Raw genomic sequence first — 19668 nt, 5'->3', positions numbered from 1 at the left:
AAAGGTGAAATGTAAAAAGTGATGACTACCACTTCTTTAAAGTCTATGCCAGACAAAGAAACAAAGAAATGTCTCTTCGTCATCAAGTGCCCTGATAAGAGTTTTGAGATCAGCGCGTCTGATAAAAAGAAGAAACATGAGTGGATTCAAGGTGGCAGCAGTTTATTTGTCATTGCTGACTCCCTGCTTATTGTGCTGCTCCTGAGTCAGTCTGTGTCTCCTGTGGCAGCCATTCAAACTTGCATCCAGCTGTTGAGATTGGGTCTTCCCTCACCTCATCGCGAGGCCAGGCTGAGGCGCAGGGAGGTCCGTCAGAAGCAGATGGCGAAGGAGGAAGACCTGGCGGAGAGGATGAAGCTGCTCCAGGCGGCCAACGACAGTAACCAGATGCAGCTGGAGGCCATGAGGAAGGTGCTGCGCTCATGACACACTGACAAAGAAACAAAAAGCCAAGAGAGAATTTATTACGAACGTTAATATTTCTTTTTATAACTGATTTTAATAACATGTCACTGAGCATACTTGTGTTTTTGCAGTAGCTCTTAAAAACGATAAAGTGCTCTGGTTAATAGAGGATCTTTGATGAGTGGTTTTGCAGTAGATTCTTGAAAAGAGCACAATGTGCCTCTCATATAGATTGTAAATATTTGTTTCTATAGATTGTAAATATTTTTTTTCCATCCATCCATTTTCTAACGCTTATTCCCTTTGGGGTCGAAGGGAGCGCTGGTGCCTATCTCAGCTACAATCGAGCGGAAGGCGGGGTACACCCTGGACAAGTCGCCACATCATCACAGATTTTTTTTTTTACATATTAAGAGTAAATAAGTACAGTAAATATTTATATAGCACAGACAGAGCTCACAAAGTGTTTCACTTGCTTATAATGCAAACAGTGCAATAGCAGACAGAATGCTGATACAATTTATAAAAGGATAATAACATATTTATTATAAAAATAATAAAATATATTACTAGAATGCATGCCCAAACAAATGTGGTTTTAACTGCCTTTTAAAAAAGTCCACAGAAGGACCAGGTCTCACCTTATAAGGGAGTGCCACCATTTAGGTACAACTGACTCAAAGGCTCTATGACCTTTTACTTTTTAATTTTGTTGGAGGTACAGTAAGCAGAAATCAACTTCAAACACAAAAACAATAACTAATAACAAATGTCCCCCGTTCCTTAGCTTTCCAAAAATGTGGCCCTGAGACTCAGGGGAGCCGCTAGGGATTTTGGGCCCCATGAAAAGAATCTTTACAGGGACCCCAACACATAATTACATATAATTTCATCATCATTAGGGGCCTCTCTTGGCCCCCCTCCATCATGGGCCCCTAGAATCCGTCTCCTTTACCCCCCCTTTTAGGCGCCCCTGCTGAGACTAAATCATATCCGTGTAAGAATGCTTTACCTTCTGTTACTTTCCTTATTTAATAAATATAGGATAGCTTCTCTGCTAAAAAGAAGACTGGTGCTGTGTTTGTCAATCTGACAGCAGCCTATGATTCTGTTTGTCGTCATGGTCCCATCTGCAAGCTTTTACAACTACTATACTGCCGGACAGAAAAATCTAAATCTATGATCATGTCCCCAAATTGCAGTATTACCCTAACGGTACGCGAAGCAGGTTTCGACGTTTGACGAATGGTGTCCCACAGGGATCAGTTAGGCTCCCCTCTTATTCAACATCTATACACGACCTGCCAGCAAGAATCAGGCAGACGATAGAGGGATCCACTATTTTCCTATTTTCAGAAGTGGAAGGAGATAGGCTCCAGCATTCCCCGCAACTCCAAACGGGACAAGCGTTAGAAAATGGATGGATGGATGGATGGATGGAAGTTAAAACGCAGTATAACAGCAGGCTTCCATCTTGACAAAAGGGAGACATGACGGGAGGAAGGAAAGGCCTTGCCTTTTTATATCGAACCAACGTATCTCGGCATGAAGCTTGCGAGCTCACATTACACCGACACCTTGAGTCACTACACAAAAAGTTGACAAAATGTATTTGGCTCCTGAGGCGACTAGCAGGATCTGGATGGGATGCTTCTCCCGCAACATCGGGTCAGGCTTAACTGCCATCAAAATGGCGTTGCTTATTCCTCTTAACAATACTGTATGTGTGTTTGGCGCAGAGAAACAAACAGCTGACCACATCATAACCCCCCATTACTGTTTTCCAAGTGGGCCACTTAGTCTGGAAGGAGATGATTACAAAAGTGGCTGTCCAACTCATGCCGAGCGTCACTCTAAAGGATTTTACACACCTCTACTGAAACTAAATGTTACTGAATTATAATGACAACATTCTCAAGCATCATTCTCTGCACACAAATACAGTAAATACTAGGGGTCTGGAATAAAATCGATTCGAATACGAATCGCGATTCTCACGTTGTGCGATTCAGAATCGATTCTCATTTGTAAAAACATTTATTTTTTGTTGTTGATTTTTTTTTTTTATCAGTCCAACAAACCAGTATACAGCAATACCATAACAATGCAATCCAATTCCAAAACCAAACCTGACCCAGCAACACTCAGAACTGCAATAAACAGAGCAATTGAGGAGACACAAACACGACACAGAACAAACCAAAAGTAGTGAAACAAAAATGAATGTTATCAAAAACAGTATCAATATTAGTTATAATTTCAGCATAGCAGTGATTAAAAATCCCTCATTGACATTATCATCAGACATTTATAAAAATAATAAAAAAGAACAATAGTGTCACAGTGGCTTACACTTGCATCACATCTCATAGGCTTGACAACACACTGTGTCCAATATTTTCACAAAGATAAAATAAGTCATATTTTTGGTTCGTTTAATAGTTTAAACAAATTTACATTATTGCAATCAGTTGATAAAATATTGTCCTTTACAACTATAAAAGCTTTTTACAAAAATCTACTACTCTGCTTGCATGTCAGCAGACTGGGGTAGATTCTGCTGAAATCCTATGTATTGAATGAATAGAGAATCGCTTTGAATCTGAAAAATATCGTTTTTGAATCGAGAATCGCGTTGAATCGAAAAAAATCGATATATTATCGAATCGCGACCCCAAGAATCGATTTTGAATCGAATTGTGGGACACCCAAAGATTCGCAGCCCTAGTAAATACCTACATACTCAAAGTTTGTACATCCACATGCACATTCACTATACAAACATACATATGTATACACATACAGTACATGTACATATACATTCACTGTACAAACATACATATACACATTCTGTACATATATATACATACACTCATTCATATAAACACCTTTCATTAAACATAAATTAACATTGTTACCCTAGGGTAAACTGGGCAACACATGGACAAAGCTTAACCTATTGTTACAATAACAATCTACAGGGTTAATATAGCTGGCTTTTCTTTCTTCCTTTCCATTTTTCTGCTTTCTTTTGTATCTCTAGTTATCATTAAATATATGCATTGTTGTATTTGAACAACTGTATTGTTGATAACAGAGGTAAATTATTGGTATTATTCATGATAAATAGCGCTACTTCTATTCCTATTTGTAATGCTTCATTTGTCGTGTAATAATGCTCATTGTCATTTCTGTATTATTATTTACTTCACTAACTGCTCCTTTGCCATCACTTTTACCATCACATTTGTACATATCGTATTTGCTGATGTTGCTCTATTGTTGTTGTTGCTGTTGTTGTTATTTTTGTGTTTGCTGTTGTTTTTGTCTCTCTGTTTTATCTCCCTCTTGTACCCACAATTTCCTCCTATCTTTCTTTTTTCCTCTTTCTATCCCCTCCTGCACCAAATGATAATATAAATATATTTAATAAAGTCAAATACAAATAAGGCAACAAGAGAAGTATCCCACACTTCTCTTTTGTAAAGTAGATTTGCACAGCCAATATGGGCATCTATGTCAACTATATGATTTGCCTGAGAATCTGGAGAGGACAAAAATAAATAAAATAAACTAAATAAAAAATTGTTCTGTAGGATGTTGCAATGCAACTGTAAGTGAAAGGTGACGCCAAACGGCCCTAACAGATAAAACAATGCTTGTCAGCACTGTTCAATTATTTTAACGTCTGTCGAGATGCTTTAAAGGGGAACATTATCACCAGACCTCTGTAAGCGTCAATATACACCTTGATGGTGCAGAAAAAAGACCATATTTTTTTTAACCGATTTCCGAACTCTAAATAAATAATCTCATCAAATCTCATCCACCGTAATAAAAACGATCCTAAATTTTTGTTTAGTACGGTAGCATCGCTAACCCAACAAGGGACTCCTTCCAGTAGCTCAACCCACTCAGCTGATGACTTTATGCAATTCTTTAGTAAGAAAATTGAAGTCATTAGAAAGGAGATTAAAGACAATGCGTCCCAGCTACAACGGGGTTCTATTAACACTGACACGATTGTATATACGGCGGATACTGCCCTCCAAAATAGTTTCTCTCGTTTTGAGGAAATAACATTAGAGGAATTGTTACAACGTGTAAATGGGATAAAACAGACAACATGTTTACTTGACCCTCTTCCTGGGAAACTGATCAAGGAGCTCTTTGTATTATTAGGTCCATCAGTGCTAAATATTATAAACTTATCACTCTCCTCGGGCACTGTTCCCCTAGCATTCAAAAAAGCGGTTATTCATCCTCTTCTTAAAAGACCTAACCTCGATCCTGACCTCATGGTAAATTACCGACCGGTGTCTCACCTTCCCTTTATTTCAAAAATCCTTGAAAAAATTGTTGCGGACCAGTTAAATGAACACTTAGCGTCTAACAATCTATGTGAAACCTTTCAATCCGGTTTCAGGGCAAATCACTCCACGGAGACAGCCCTCGCAAAAATGACTAATGATCTATTGCTAACGATGGATTCTGATGCGTCATCTATGTTGCTGCTCCTCGATCTTAGCGCTGCTTTCGATACCGTCGATCATAATATTTTATTAGAACGTATCAAAACACGAATTGGTATGTCAGACTTAGCCCTGTCTTGGTTTAACTCTTATCTTACTGATAGGATGCAGTGTGTCTCCCATAACAATGTGACCTCGGACTACGTTAAGGTAACGTGTGGAGTTCCCCAGGGTTCGGTCCTTGGCCCTGCACTCTTCAGCATCTACATGCTGCCGCTAGGTGACATCATACGCAAATACGGTGTTAGCTTTCACTGTTATGCTGATGACACCCAACTCTACATGCCCCTAAAGCTGACCAACACGCCGGATTGTAGTCAGCTGGAGGCGTGTCTTAATGAAATTAAACAATGGATGTCCGCTAACTTTTTGCAACTCAACGCCAAAAAAACGGAAATGCTGATTATCGGTCCTGCTAGACACCGAACTCTATTTAATAATACAACTCTAACATTTGACAACCAAACAATTAAACAAGGCGACACGGTAAAGAATCTGGGTATTATCTTCGACCCAACTCTCTCCTTTGAGGCACACATTAAAAGCGTTACTAAAACGGCCTTCTTTCATCTCCGTAACATTGCTAAAATTCGCTCCATTCTGTCCACTAAAGACGCTGAGATCATTATCCATGCGTTTGTTACGTCTCGCCTCGACTACTGTAACGTATTATTTTCGGGTCTCCCCATGTCTAGCATTAAAAGATTACAGTTGGTACAAAATGCGGCTGCTAGACTTTTGACAAGAACAAGAAAGTTTGATCACATTACGCCTGTACTGGCTCACCTGCACTGGCTTCCTGTGCACTTAAGATGTGACTTTAAGGTTTTACTACTTACGTATAAAATACTACACGGTCTAGCTCCATCTTATCTTGCCGATTGTATTGTACCATATGTCCCGGCAAGAAATTTGCGTTCAAAGGACTCCGGCTTATTAGTGATTCCCAAAGCCCAAAAAAAGTCTGCGGGCTATAGAGCATTTTCCGTTCGGGCTCCAGTACTCTGGAATACCCTCCCGGTAACAGTTCGCGATGCCACCTCAGTAGAAGCATTTAAGTCTCACCTTAAAACTCATTTGTATACTCTAGCCTTTAAATAGACTCCCTTTTTAGACCAGTTGATCTGCCGTTTCTTTTCTTTTTCTTCTATGTCCCACTCTCCCGTGTGGAGGGGGTCCGGTCCGATCCGGTGGCCATGTACTGCTCGCCTGTGTATCGGCTGGGGACATCTCTGCGCTGCTGGTCCGCCTACGCTTGGGATGGTTTCCTGCTGGCTCCGCTGTGAACGGGACTCTCGCTGCTGTGTCTTGGATCCTCTTTGGACTGGACTCTCGCGACTGTGTTGTATCCATTGTGGATTGAACTTTCACAGTATCATGTTAGATCCGCTCGACATCCATTGCTTTCCTCCTCTCTAAGGTTCTCATAGTCATCATTGTCACCGACGTCCCACTGGGTCATTATTTTCACCAATGTCCCACTGGGTGTGAGTTTTCCTTGCCCTTATGTGGGCCTACCGAGGATGTCGTGGTGGTTTGTGCAGCCCTTTGAGACACTAGTGATTTAGGGCTATATAAGTAAACATTGATTGATTGATTGATAAATGGGGGAATTTTGGCGAATTAAACGCCTTTCTGTTTATCGCGCTGGAGGCGATGACGTCAGAATGTGACGTCGCCGAGGTAATACAGCCGGCATTTTCATTTTCAACACATTGTAAACATTGGGTCCCAGCTCTGTTATTTTCTGTTTTTTCGACTATTTTTCGGAACCTTGGAGACATCATGCCTCGTGGGTGTGTTGTCGTAGGGTGTAACAACACTAACAGGGAGGGATTCAAGTTGCACCACTGGCCCGAAGATGCGAAAGTGTCTGCCGCCAGACCCCCATTTTACCGGCGATGCTAAGGCCGACATGGCACAGAAATGTATGGATAGCCTGCAGATGCATTTGCAATGATAAAGTCAACGAAATCACAAAGGTGAGTTTTGTTGATGTTGTTGACTTATGTGCTAATCAGACATATTTGGTCATGGCGTGACTGCCAGCTAATCGATGCTAACATGCTACGCTAATCGACGCTAACATGCTATTTACTGGCGGTGCTAAAGCAGACATAGCACAAAGATGTATGGATAACCTGCAAATGCATTTGCAACAATAGTCAACGAAATCACAAAGGTGAGTTTTGTTGATGTTGACTGCCAGCTAATTGATGCTAACATGCTACGCTAATTGATGCTAACATGCTATTTACCGGCGGTGCTAAAGCAGACATGGCACAGAGATGTATGGATAACCTGCAGAAGCATTTGCAACTATATTCCGTTTCCTTCCACCCACATTTAATGCGAAAAAAACACTTACCAATCGACGGATTTAAGTTGCTGCAGTGTCAAAAGATGCGAAAGTCCTGATCGTTTGGTCCGCACATTTTACTGGCGATGCTAACGCAGCTATTCGGCCATGCTATGGCTATGAATAGCGTCAATAGCTATTCGCTCAATAGCTTCAGTTTCTTCTTCAATACTTTCATACTCCAACCATCTGTTTCAATACATGGGTAATCTGTTGAATCGCTTAAGTCGCTGAAATCCGAGTCTGATTCCGAGCTAATGTCAGTATATCTTGCTGTGGTATTCCCATTGTTTGTGTACATTGGCAGCACTGTGTGACGTCACAGGGAAATGGATAGTGGTTTCGAAGATAGCGAAAATAAGGCACTTTAAAGCTTTATTTAGGGATATTCCGAGACCGGTAAAATTTAGAAAAAAACTTCATAAAATACAACAAGCCACTGGGAACTGATTTTTATTGTTTTTAACCCTTTTGAAATTGTGATAATGTTCCCCTTTAGGGAGCAGGGATTCTGTCGATCACTTTGAGCTAAGCTGTTTGTCGGCTGTAAATACACCATAAACATCAGTGTAAAACTTCTACCTAGAAAAACTGGTTTATGTTCTGTCGTACAAACCAGGCCAAAAACCAACTCTGTCATATAAACAGTAGCCATTCGCTCTTTCTCACCTGAGCCAACACACACAATGATATGGCACTTAGCCAGTGGTGCGTTTATGGCCACACAAAACATCAGATAACTCCAATGTAAAGTGTAAATTCCAGGTCGTTACACTCTGACTTCTCAATCAGATGTGTGCTTATTCTTTTGTCTTCTATTAAGAATGTTAATTCATTGATACTAATTATGAAATTATGTTACTAGATTACATAAATATAAAGTAATACAAAGATGTATTTTACAGACAGAAAAGTACACTTTATCCAATGCTTACATCTAATGTGCAACATGAAAATGGTTTAAGGGGAAATAAATATGATCTCTGAGAGGGGTACTAAGTTTTTCTAGAGCAGAACCCACACACGGACATACAATATTAGTACATAGCTCAAAAAACAAGATGTTTTATTTGATGGTAAGTGTTCAAGTGACTGTATTTGTACCCGAGGGTAGATTTGTTTTGCAGTGTAAAATACAGGAAAATGGCATATGCACAAATATTAAACTAAACAAAAGGTATTAACACAAAACAGATCACAACATGACAAAGTACTCAACAGACTGCATGGGACCAGGAAAAGAAGAAAGAAAAAGTCACACGAACAATAAAAAGAGGCAGACTAATAGTTAATAAAAGACAGTGAGTTAAAGCTACCACGAATGACTAAATAAATAGATACAAATAAATATGTTCAATACAGCTATAATTTGTTTAAAGTAACCACTGCAGCTGGAACAAAGTTGTTCCTATACCGAGATGTTCTGCATCCTGGGCCCTGAAGCCTCCGACCAGACGGGAGGAGCTGGAACTCACCATAAAGAGGGTGAGAGATTTCTGCTGCAATTGAGTTGGCAATCCGCTGTAACTGCCGAATGTACAAGGACTCCAAACTCAGCTGAGGCTCACCAATAAGTCAATATGACCACTTGATTATTTGGCTTAATCGGTGTCTGTCCTTCAGAGGCAGCCCTCCAAACCATAACATCAGACAAAAAGATAATACACATTCCAAGAAAAGCACGAAAAAATACAATCATCATGGTTTTGTCAACATGAAGAAATTCCCTTTGATAATGAAAACACTGGTGACTTTTTTTTGCGCAAAGCAACACAGTTATCCTTAAAATTCAATGCATTATCAATAATGGTCCCAAAATATTTATAGGATTGCACAACTTTGACAGTTTGTCCCTTAATGGTTCCCTCAAATGTAATTCTTTCCTTCCCTCTAAAATCAATAATCACATATTGTGTTTTAAGATTGTTCGTTTATAGATATGATGCATCACACCACTTGACACAATCATCAACAATAGGCCCATGTTTGTTTTCATTGCCCTGAATGAGACCGACAATTACAGTGTCATCTGCATACTTTATAAAAAAAAAGTCAGATTTATAAAAGTGCTCTCACACATTTATGTAGAGAACAACAAGCATTGGCGAGGGAACACATCCTTATGGGGAGCCTGTCAAGGAGCACACTGTGTTGGATTAAAAAAAAAACACTCCTTGACTTGTTGCATTCTGTTTGTTAAAAAGTCTCAAATCCAGCCCACAAGATAATTACTTGAGTTAAATTTTTCTAAAAGACGATGAAAAAAAATATGGAGTTGAATCTGTAATGGCACCGGGGAAGAAAAAGACGGCACTGAGGCAGGTAGAGCGTGTAACCTTGGGCGTGTTTATTAAGAAAGTAAATATGATGTGTAACTATCAAAAAGGGAATGAGCAACCGACTATGTGTTGTATTTATCTGGAGTGTTACCGTAAATGTTGGAGGTCCGTGTTAAGAGAAGCGGTGCGGTCCGACAAGGGCGAGGCATGCAGGGAACTCCGGGGGCAGTCCAGTGGTCGAGATCCGGGAGCCAGATAAGGTCCAGGAATGCGAGACACACCGCTCGATCCAGACACACACAAAGGGACTGTGGGACAAGGAAGGACACGACAATCAACGCTGGGGAAAACAGAGATCAGGATAGAAGGCAACAAGGGCGCTAGACGAGCTTACGGTACAAGTACAGGTTGCTACGTTCTGACACTAGATCTCAGGACGCTGTGGTTTGAATAGTCTTCACGCTCATCAGTGCCAGGTGTGTTGATTGGAGATTGTGTGCAACTGCGCAACCGTGCAGCTGCGGCTGGAGAGGGGCGTGCTTGGAGGTGCGCTCAGCGGAGCGCACAGATGAATGCGCATCAGAATGCACACGTGCTGTGACAGAATCATGTTAAAAGCAGATAAGTGATGTCAAAAGACGGGCATGACACCCATGTCCCTCCAGGTGTTTGAAATCCAAATGAAACAGAGTGAGTGTGTTGTCCTCCACTCCTCTTTTAGGCTTATGATCAAACTGCAGTGGATTAATACAGTGGTTCTCAAATGGGGGTACGCGTACCCCTGGGGATACTTGAAAGTATGCCAAGGGGTACGTGAGATTTTTAAAAAATATTCTAAAAATAGCAACAATTCAAAAATCCTTTATGAATGATGATGAATGAATGGATTGTACTTGTATAGCGCTTTTCTACCTTCAAAGCGCTTTCACACTACTTCCACATTTACCCATTCACACACACATTCACACACTGATGGAGGGAGCTGCCATGCAAGGCGCTAACCAGCACCCATCAGGAGCAAGGGTGAAGTGTCTTGCTCAAGACACAACGGACGTGACGAGGTTGGTACTAGGTGGGGATTGAACCAGGGACCCTCGGGTTGCGCACGGCAACTCTCCCATAGCGCCACGCCGTCCCCTTTATAAATATACTTCAACAAAATATGAATGTAAGTTCATAAACTGTGAAAAGAAATGCAACAATGCAATATTCAGTGTTGACAGCTATATTTTTTGTGGACATGTTCCATAAATATGGATGTTAAAGATTTTTTTTTTTTTAAAGAAATTTTTAGAATTAAGTTAATGAATCCAGATGGATCTCTATTACAATCCGCAAAGAGGGCACTTTAAGTTGATGAGTACTACTACAAACCCTGTTTCCATAAGAGTTTGGAAATTGTGTTAGATGTAAATATAAATGGAATACAATGATTTGCAAATCCTTTTCAACCCATATTCAATTGAATGTACTACAAAGACAAAATATTTGATGTTCAAACTCATGGACTTTATTTTTTTTTGCAATTAATAATTATCTTAGAATTTCATGGCTGCAACACGTGCCAAAGTAGTTGGGAAAGGGCATGTTCCCCACTGTGTTACATCACCTTTTCTTTTAACAACACTCAATAAACGTTTGGGAACTGAGGAGACACATTTTTGAAGCTTTTCAGGTGGAATTCTTTCCCATTCTCGCTTGGTGTAAAGCTTAAGTTGTACAACAGTCTGGGGTCTCTGTTCTCGTATTTTAGGCTTCAAAATTTTCAGTGGGAGACAGGTCTGGACTACAGGCAGGCCAGTGTAGTACCCAGACTCTTTTACCATGAAGCCACGTTGTTGTAACATGTGGTGTGGCATTGTCTTGCTGAAATAAGCAGGGGCATCCATGATAATGTTGCTTGAATGACAATATACTATGTTGCTCCAAAACTTGTATGTTCCTTTCAGCATTAATGGTGCCTTCGCAAATGTGTAAATTACCCATGCCTAGGGCACTAATTCACCCCCATTCCATCACAGACGCTGCCTTTTGAACTTTGCGCCTATAACAATCCGGATGGTTCTTTTCCTCTTTGTTCCTGAGGACACAAATGTCCAAAGTTTCCAAAAACAATTTGAAATGTGGACTCGTCAGACTACAGAACACTTTTCCACTTTGCATCAGCCTATCTTAGATGATCTCGGGCCCAGAGAAGCCGGCAACGTTTCTGGATGTTGTTGATAAATGGCTTTTGCTTTTCAAAGCAGAGCTTTACCTTGCACTTACAGATGTAGTGACAAACTTTATTTAGTGACAGTGGTTTTCTGTAGTCTTCCTGAGTCCATGTGGTAATATCCTTTAGAGATTGATGTCGGTTTTTGATACAGTGCCATCTGTTGGTTTCCGGCCATGCCGCTTACGTGGAGCGATTTCTCCAGATTCTCTGAACCTTTTGATGATATTATGGACCGTAGATGTTGAAATCCCTAGATTTCTTGTAATTGCACTTTGAGAAACGTTGTTCTTAAGCCTTTTGACTATTTGCTCACGCAGTTGTGGACAAAGGGGTGCACATTTTTTGGGAAGCTGTTTTTATACCCAATCATGGCACCCACCTGTTCCCAATTAGCCTGCACACCTGTGGGATGTTCCAAATAAGTGTTTGATGAGCATTCCTAAACTTTATCAGTATTTATTGCCACCTTTCCCAACTTCTTTGTCATGCGTTGCTGGTATCAAATTCTAAAGTTAATGATTATTTTCAAAAAAAGAAATGTTTATCAGTTTGGACATAAAATATGTGGTCTTTGTAGCATATTCAACTGACTATGGGTTGAAAATGATTCGCAAATCATTGTATTCCGTTTATATTTACATCTCACACAATTTCCATACATATGGAAACGGGGTTTGTATGTGTAGAAATCTTTATTTATAATTGAATCACTTGTTTATTTTTCAACAAGTTTTTAGTTATTTTTATATCTTTTTTTACAAATAGTTCAAGAAAGAAAACTACAAATGAGCAATATTTTGCACTGTTATACAATTTAATAAATCAGAAACTGATGACATAGTGCTGATTTTTACTTCTTTATCTCTTTTTTTCAACCAAAATTGCTTTGCTCTGATTAGGGGGTACTTGAATTAAAAAAATGTTCACAGGGTGGTACATCACTGAAAAAAGGTTGAGAACCCCTGGATTAATAGCATGTTCAATGTTTACTAAAAGTTCTGATCGCACCAGCCTTTCAAGAGTTTTCATTGGCAGAAAGGTCAGGGCTAAAGGTCTAAAATCATTTAAAATGTTAGGACAACTGGATTTTTGGGACCAGGACAATTATAGCGAGTGGGCCAAATCACATACTGTATATTATGAATTAGTCCTGTGAAAATGACTGCTTTCATTTGATTATAAAAATAAAGCATTTAACTTATTAAGTCATGTATGAGACAGGTGTGCATCTGGTGTGGCCACAGTGTGCATGTCTGATGTTGCTCACATGTGCGCCACTGAATGCTCAGGAGTTTTTGCGTTTGCTCACACACATTAAAAAATCTGAGGAACATTTTTGTGACATTATTGTTCATTTTTTAAATGTTTTTTATTTTATTTTTAATAAATGGCTGTGATGATAATGTGAACGAGGGATCTCTACTCACTGCTATGTTGGAATTATTATTAATATTGATGCTGTTGTTATTATTAATTTTTGTTTGACTACTTTTGGATTGTTTTGTGTCATGTTTGTGTGTCCTCTCAATTTCTCTGTTGATTACTATTCTGAATGTTGCTGGGCCGGGTTTGGTTTTGGAATTAGGATTGTATTATTTTGTTGGACTGATTAAAAAATAATTATAATAAATGAAAGGAACCATTGTTCTCAAGTTAGATACATATTTTTACAATTCATAATGACAACTGTGAACACTATGAGCTGAAATATTTATTTCTAATCGATAAAGAACAGCAAGTGAAGCCAACACAGGATGCAGCAGAGCATGAACACTGGAGAGGGAAGCGAGAGCGTGTATGCAAACATTGTGAAGCGCTGACACCTGCGTCTTTAAGATTATTACTTCCCTCTTCACCATGACACCTTGAATTCTAATTGAATCATGATTTCTAAGAAGTATCCTTAAAGTGATCCTGATGTGATTCTCTGTCGGCAGAAAATGGATAAGGTTGCAGCTGAAGCAGCAACAGAAGAAGAGAGGAGAAAGAAGTCTCAGTCAGATCTGCAGGATCTCCTCAGGCTGGATCTGGAAAGAGAGAAATTGGTGAACAAATAAAGCAGGAGCCAGTTTATTTATATACTCCTGCCATCGCTCGTGAGTGTGTGTGTGTGGTTTTCCAGGAAGCATCAGCAAAAAAGGATGTTGACTCCTCTGTGTGTGTTTGTGAGCTGCTGTTTATCAGCTGAACGCAAAGACGGTGTGTTGTCTGTGTTATCTTGCGGGAAATGATGAAATAACCGTAAATTTTTCAGGTCTTTGACTATAAGGGCTATTGACAGGCTAACAATATCAACATGGCATCTAAACAAGTTCCTTATTCTCTTTTATTACATACATTTGTTTGAGCAAAATAAAATTAATAGTATGCAATGATTAAACACAAATAGCTTACTCAATGAAACCCATTTTGCCCTCTTCCTGTGTGAACTGGTAAACATGAACAAAAACAACAAAAAAATGATTTGGACAAAATCAACATATATTGATTACTACCCTTGGTATCGACACCACCAGTGTTTGAATAGATCCCACCGCTTACATATTGTGTAATCCTGGCCGTGGCAATGTGGACACACCAACAGTTTTTGTTGTATTAACCTCTCTCTAAAAGCACAGGTGTCAAACTCAAGGCCCGGGGGCCAGACATGGCCCACTACATCATTTTATGTGGCGCGTGGAAGCCTGGAAATAAGGAGTTAATAAACTACTTCATTTTTCTTACTAAAGGTATTTGTTCTTTCAAAATAAAATGTACCGCATGCAATTTCATATCTTTTAAACATTAATTGTATCTAATAATGCAGCAAAATATTACATTCCCATACATTCCAAAACAGTTTTTGTTTAAATAAAAATAAATCCTTCAATATTTGGGAATAGCTTGATTGGCAACACTAAATTGGCCCTAGTGTGTGAATGTGAGTGTGAATGTTGTCCGTCTATCTGTGTTGGCCCTGTGATGAGGTGGCGACTTGTCCAGGGTGTACCCCGCCTTCTGCCCGATTGCAGCTGAGATAGGCTCCAGCACCCCAGCGACCCCGAAAGGGATACGCGGTAGAAAATGGATGGATGGATAGATGGATGTTTTTTTTTTATGTAAAATATATTTTTAAACAGTGTATGTAAAAAAAAGATTATTATAATAATCAAATGTATAGGAAATCATAAATATGTATTGTACAGGTATTCATTTATATTGATATACTATTCACTATTAAAAGCGACCCTCTGAGAGCAACCATAACTGCGATGTGGCCCTTTATGAAAACAAATTTGACATGCCTGCTCCTGACTATTATTAATCTACTTGTTATTTCCTGTGAATAGCTGCTTGCTTTTTGCTGCAACACGGTTCCATCTACACTTCTTAAACTTTACGTAGCACTTATTTATTGATGTTGTTTCAAGATAGCTTAGCTAATAGCATGCTTTCTCCCACTTGCTCTCGGTGTGAAACATGTTTAGCCCCGTCCTCCAGTGATAAAGTTACTTCTGATACTAAGAAAAGCAGTAACTGCTGTAATGATTGATTGATTGATTGATTGATACCTTTATTAGTAGATTGCACTGTTCAGTGCATATTCCGTACAATTGACCACTAAATGGTAACACCCGAATAAGTTTTTAAACCTGTTTAAGTTGGTGTCCACGTCAATCAATTCATGGTATGAATGATTATGGTATGTGGTGATTATTATAAGCTTAGAGGAGCAGCTCTCCAGTCTTTATAGCGATACACAGTTACTTGGCTTGTCAGTCGGGGGAGTGAAAAGAAATACAATATTAGCCAGAGTGGTCGGCGGTTGTGATTGGCTTTAAATGGCATTAATCAGCAATGGCGAACACATACTTATTCAAGTAAATTGTCCGATACTGACCATTGAACGATTATTTTATGGCTAATGTCATGTGTATTCAGGCACGTCGGCAGATGGAGGAACAGGTTGCCCAGAAGGCCAGCGAACTAGAGCAGTATCTGCAGCGCGAGCGGGAGATGGAGGACATGTACCATCAACTGGAGGAAGCCTTGGAGAAGGAGAAGCAGGCCAAGCAGGATGAAGAAGCCATGCGCAAACTGCAGGCCAGGTCTCACACGTGCACGCTCACATGCATTGGTCACAATATTAGGTACACCCCTTACATTTCAGCAACCTTTTTTTATTCTTTTGTCTTTCGTTTTTCTCAGAGGACAACTGCTGGATATACTTTCAAGTAGTCAGTGTACAGCTTTTGTAGCAGTATGGACTTATCTACTGAAAAGGAGTCAACGCAACATTTGTGTGTAAATAAATGGCAACGTAAGTGAACACAGCGAACATGTTTAAAGTGTGAATATTCAGTGCGAGCGCTACTTCCGTCATCCTTTTGGACATAGCAATCACCAGAGCTGCACATGTTTGAATCCTCTTCCACTTTGTGATGACATCACAGAGATGCTGATAGGACACTTTGTGCTCCACCACCTTCCTTCTGCTTGAGGAAGTCTCACGGGTGCTGGAGACCTTCATCTTAAGTATAACACTCGGTGTGTGGTGTTGTTAGTCTGGACCCCAGGGTGCAGAGGCAACCAGGTACAGGGAGCATAGGTCAAGCTATGCAGCACTGTGAGGTATCAAGCAAAAGTGGAGAAGACAGGGCTGACATAAGAAGCATCCTGAGTGGCAACCGGGGGCAGGTGATAAAGCCAGAGCACAGACTAAAGAAATGGTTGCAAATGAAGGAAAACAGGGAGTGCTCAACAGAAAATAAAACAAAATGCAGGAAATGAATACTAAGTGTGATGATATTGTAACACTTAAGCTTCCTTAGCTAGCACTTGTCATATTAGAGGTGTTGGGGCTCCAAGGGGTGAGCTTGTGCTCTGCTTCAAAATGCCACAGTACATGTTGGGAATACCTGTTTCTACCTACATTTACCACATCTCCACTAGTGGACGCAGCACTCATGCAGCACCGGACTTCACCTGATACATTTATTTTGGTGGTAACTTGTGTTGTCATGTATAAACAATAACTACTGTTTTCAGTGGATAGAAAATCTACAGTGCATCCAGAAATTATTCACTTTTCTCACATTTCGTTATGTTACAGTCTTATTCCAAAATGGAATACGTATTTTTTTTGTCCTCAAAATTCTACACACACTAGTCCATAATGACAATGTGAAAATATACATTTTTAAATTTAGCAAATTTAAAAAAAAATAATAATGCAACACTTGGAATGGGTGAAACTGCCCAAAGGTAGGTATGCCAGGCTTTTGGTATTGTTTTCAAAAATACTTGAGGCTATAATTTCTGCCAAAGGTGCCTCTACAAAATATTGAGTAAAATCTTTGGATAGTTACTGTATGGCATTTTTTTTTTTTTTTACATTTGCAACTTGAAAAAAATAATACAACTTTTCACATTGTCATTATGGACTGATCAACGTGTGTAGAATGTTGAGGACAAAAATTAATGTATTCAATTTTGGAATAATGCTGTCACATAACCAAATGTGGCTTCACGGTGGAAGAGGGGTTAGTGCATGTGCCTCACAATACAAAGGTCCTGAGTAGTCAGGGTTCAATCCCGAGCTCGGGATCTTTCTGTGTGGAGTTTGCATGTCCTCCCCGTGAATGCGTGGGTTCCCTCCGGGTACTCCGGCTTCCTCCCACCTCCAAAGACATGCACCTGGGGATAGGTTGATTGGCAACACTAAATTGGCCCTAGTGTGTGAATGTGAGTGTGAATGTTGTCTGTCTATCTGTGTTGGCCCTTGTCCAGGGTGTACCCCGCCTTCCGCACGATTGTAGCTGAGATAGGCACCAGCGCCCCCTCGCGACCCCAAAGGGAATAAGCGGTAGAAAATGTGGAAAAAGTAAATAGTTTGTGGATGCACTGTAGATAGCTATTCAAACTGCACGATGACTACTCCAAAGCATATCCATCATTTTTATGGTTTTGTCCATGAGAAGATTGAACAGGAATGGTTGCTGGGATGTGAAATAGTTTGTGTTCAGCACATTAAAAGCAATACATTGTGACAACCATACCATACAGACTGCTGGAAGAGGAGACCAACAGGCGGGCAGAGCTGGAGCATCTGCACCTGCAGCAGAAGAGGGCGTTGTGTCAGACGCAGGCTGAGAAGTGCGAGCTGGCGAAGGAGCGAGAGCTGCAGGGGGCCGTGCTGCAGCTGGAGAAGGTGGAGAAGGAACGTCATGGAGCACTGCAGAAGTATGAGGTCAGAGGCTTCTAATGCACCCTGGAAGTGTCGTGTTGTTCATCATGCTCAAGTCTAAGGAAGCAAAAAAATACATGGTCACAAGATGGCAACAACTGTTGTTCTGTGATTGGTTGGCCAACAGCCCAGCCCAAATCAGCTGGGATAGGCTCCAGCTCACCCACTGTGTCCTTCTCTACAGGAAGTGTCAAGACATCTGGAGCGAGCTTCTCGCCAGACCAAGAAATGGAAAGACAAAGTAGCCAAACATGAAGGACTGATGCGTCTCATCCAACCAGGTAAGAATTTTTAAAGTCTGCCTGCCATCATATTTTATCACCACTTAACAATATTGTTTTACTGTACAAATGCATTCAAAATTACTTACACACTTTAAAACTTGGGGCGGCATGGCGTAGTGGGTACAGTGGCCGTGCCAGAAACCTGAGGGTTGCAGGTTCACTCTCCACCTCTTACCATCCAAATCACTGCCGTTGTGTCCTTGGGCAGGACACTTCCCCCTTTCCCCCAGTGCCGCTCACACTGGTGAATGAATGATGAATGATAGGTGGTGGTCGGAGGGGCCGTAGACGCAAACTGGCAGCCACGCTTCCGTCAGTCTACCCCAGGGCAGCTGTGGCTATGAAAGTAGCTTACCACCACTGGGAGTGAATGAATAATGGGTTCCCACTTCTCCGTGAAGCGCTTTGAGTGTCTAGAAAATCGCTATATAAATCTAATCCATTGTCATTATTATTATTACATGAGCCACAATATTAGGTACACCTGCAATCCATTGTCTTGATGAGAGTTGTTGCTCTCTCACCTCTTTAGGTGACAAGGGTCCTCAGATGGTCACCAACTGGGGACTTGCTTCAGTCACAGACAAGGAGTTGGAACGGAGAAAGAAGTCGTGGCAGGAGAGGAAAAACATGCACACTCAGTGAATTAAAGGCACTATGAAACCTGATGAAGGGACCGGTCATAGCGCGCACCTTTAACCTTTGATCTCTTTCTTCTCTGACAAACATTATAAGATGTTTACTCTCGTCCCTTTTTTCTTTTTCAATACAGTAAATGTTATTTTTGTAGACTTAATTAACCGACTTAAGCAACGATTACCTAAAATACTTTAAATTCCATGTTTTTAATATTTTAATCTACTTCTAATATCCTAATTTAAAATGAGGATCAGGTGGCGACTTGTCCAGGTTGTAGCCCGCCTTCTGCCCAATGCAGCTGGGATAGGCTCCAGCACCCCCTGCCACCCGAGAGGGACAAGCGGTAGAAAAACGGAAGGATGGCATCTTGCAAATAAAGACATTAAAATTTGAGTTTGTCTTTAATGACTTGTATTGACGCAACATGTCCACTAGGGAGCAACACAAGTAAACTACACTGCAGTAGAACCATTTGATTTTTACCAGTCAGAAACATAATCAAACGATTCATATTAAATATAAAGAACAACCATTATATTTAAAAACTTACTCAAACAAAATGAGTCCCACACTGGGTTTTAACTGATTAACGAATGGTTGAAAAAGTTTAATGTTGCATAAACTTAAATAGAATACCTTTTTTCCTATTTGTATAAATGTTTTATACATCCGTCATTAATTTATTTAGTGTAAAATTATATTTAATAATTGAATTATCAATTTTGT

General features: G+C 40.2%; 1 protein-coding gene across 4 annotated transcripts in view; it reads left to right on the top strand.

Annotated features, from left to right (window-relative positions):
- The window catches only part of swap70a (switching B cell complex subunit SWAP70a), a 58645-nt gene extending 39310 nt beyond the window's left edge, over window positions 1-19335 (top strand). For all 4 annotated transcript variants that reach the window (XM_061883020.1, XM_061883002.1, XM_061883029.1 and 1 more), the window contains 7 exons: window positions 43-151; window positions 230-411; window positions 13731-13838; window positions 15715-15881; window positions 17839-18022; window positions 18204-18300; window positions 18836-19335. In XM_061883020.1, the coding sequence (XP_061739004.1) occupies window positions 43-151; window positions 230-411; window positions 13731-13838; window positions 15715-15881; window positions 17839-18022; window positions 18204-18300; window positions 18836-18948 (960 nt within the window). In that variant the 3' untranslated portion in view covers window positions 18949-19335. The remainder of the gene's footprint in view (window positions 1-42; window positions 152-229; window positions 412-13730; window positions 13839-15714; window positions 15882-17838; window positions 18023-18203; window positions 18301-18835) is intronic.
- Window positions 19336-19668: the final 333 nt, after the last annotated feature.

Source organism: Nerophis ophidion, linkage group LG02, assembly GCF_033978795.1.
Source record: "Nerophis ophidion isolate RoL-2023_Sa linkage group LG02, RoL_Noph_v1.0, whole genome shotgun sequence".
Lineage (NCBI taxonomy): Eukaryota > Metazoa > Chordata > Actinopteri > Syngnathiformes > Syngnathidae > Nerophis > Nerophis ophidion.
Note: the sequence above shows the minus strand (reverse complement) of the source record. Positions and strands in the feature narration are given on the sequence as shown.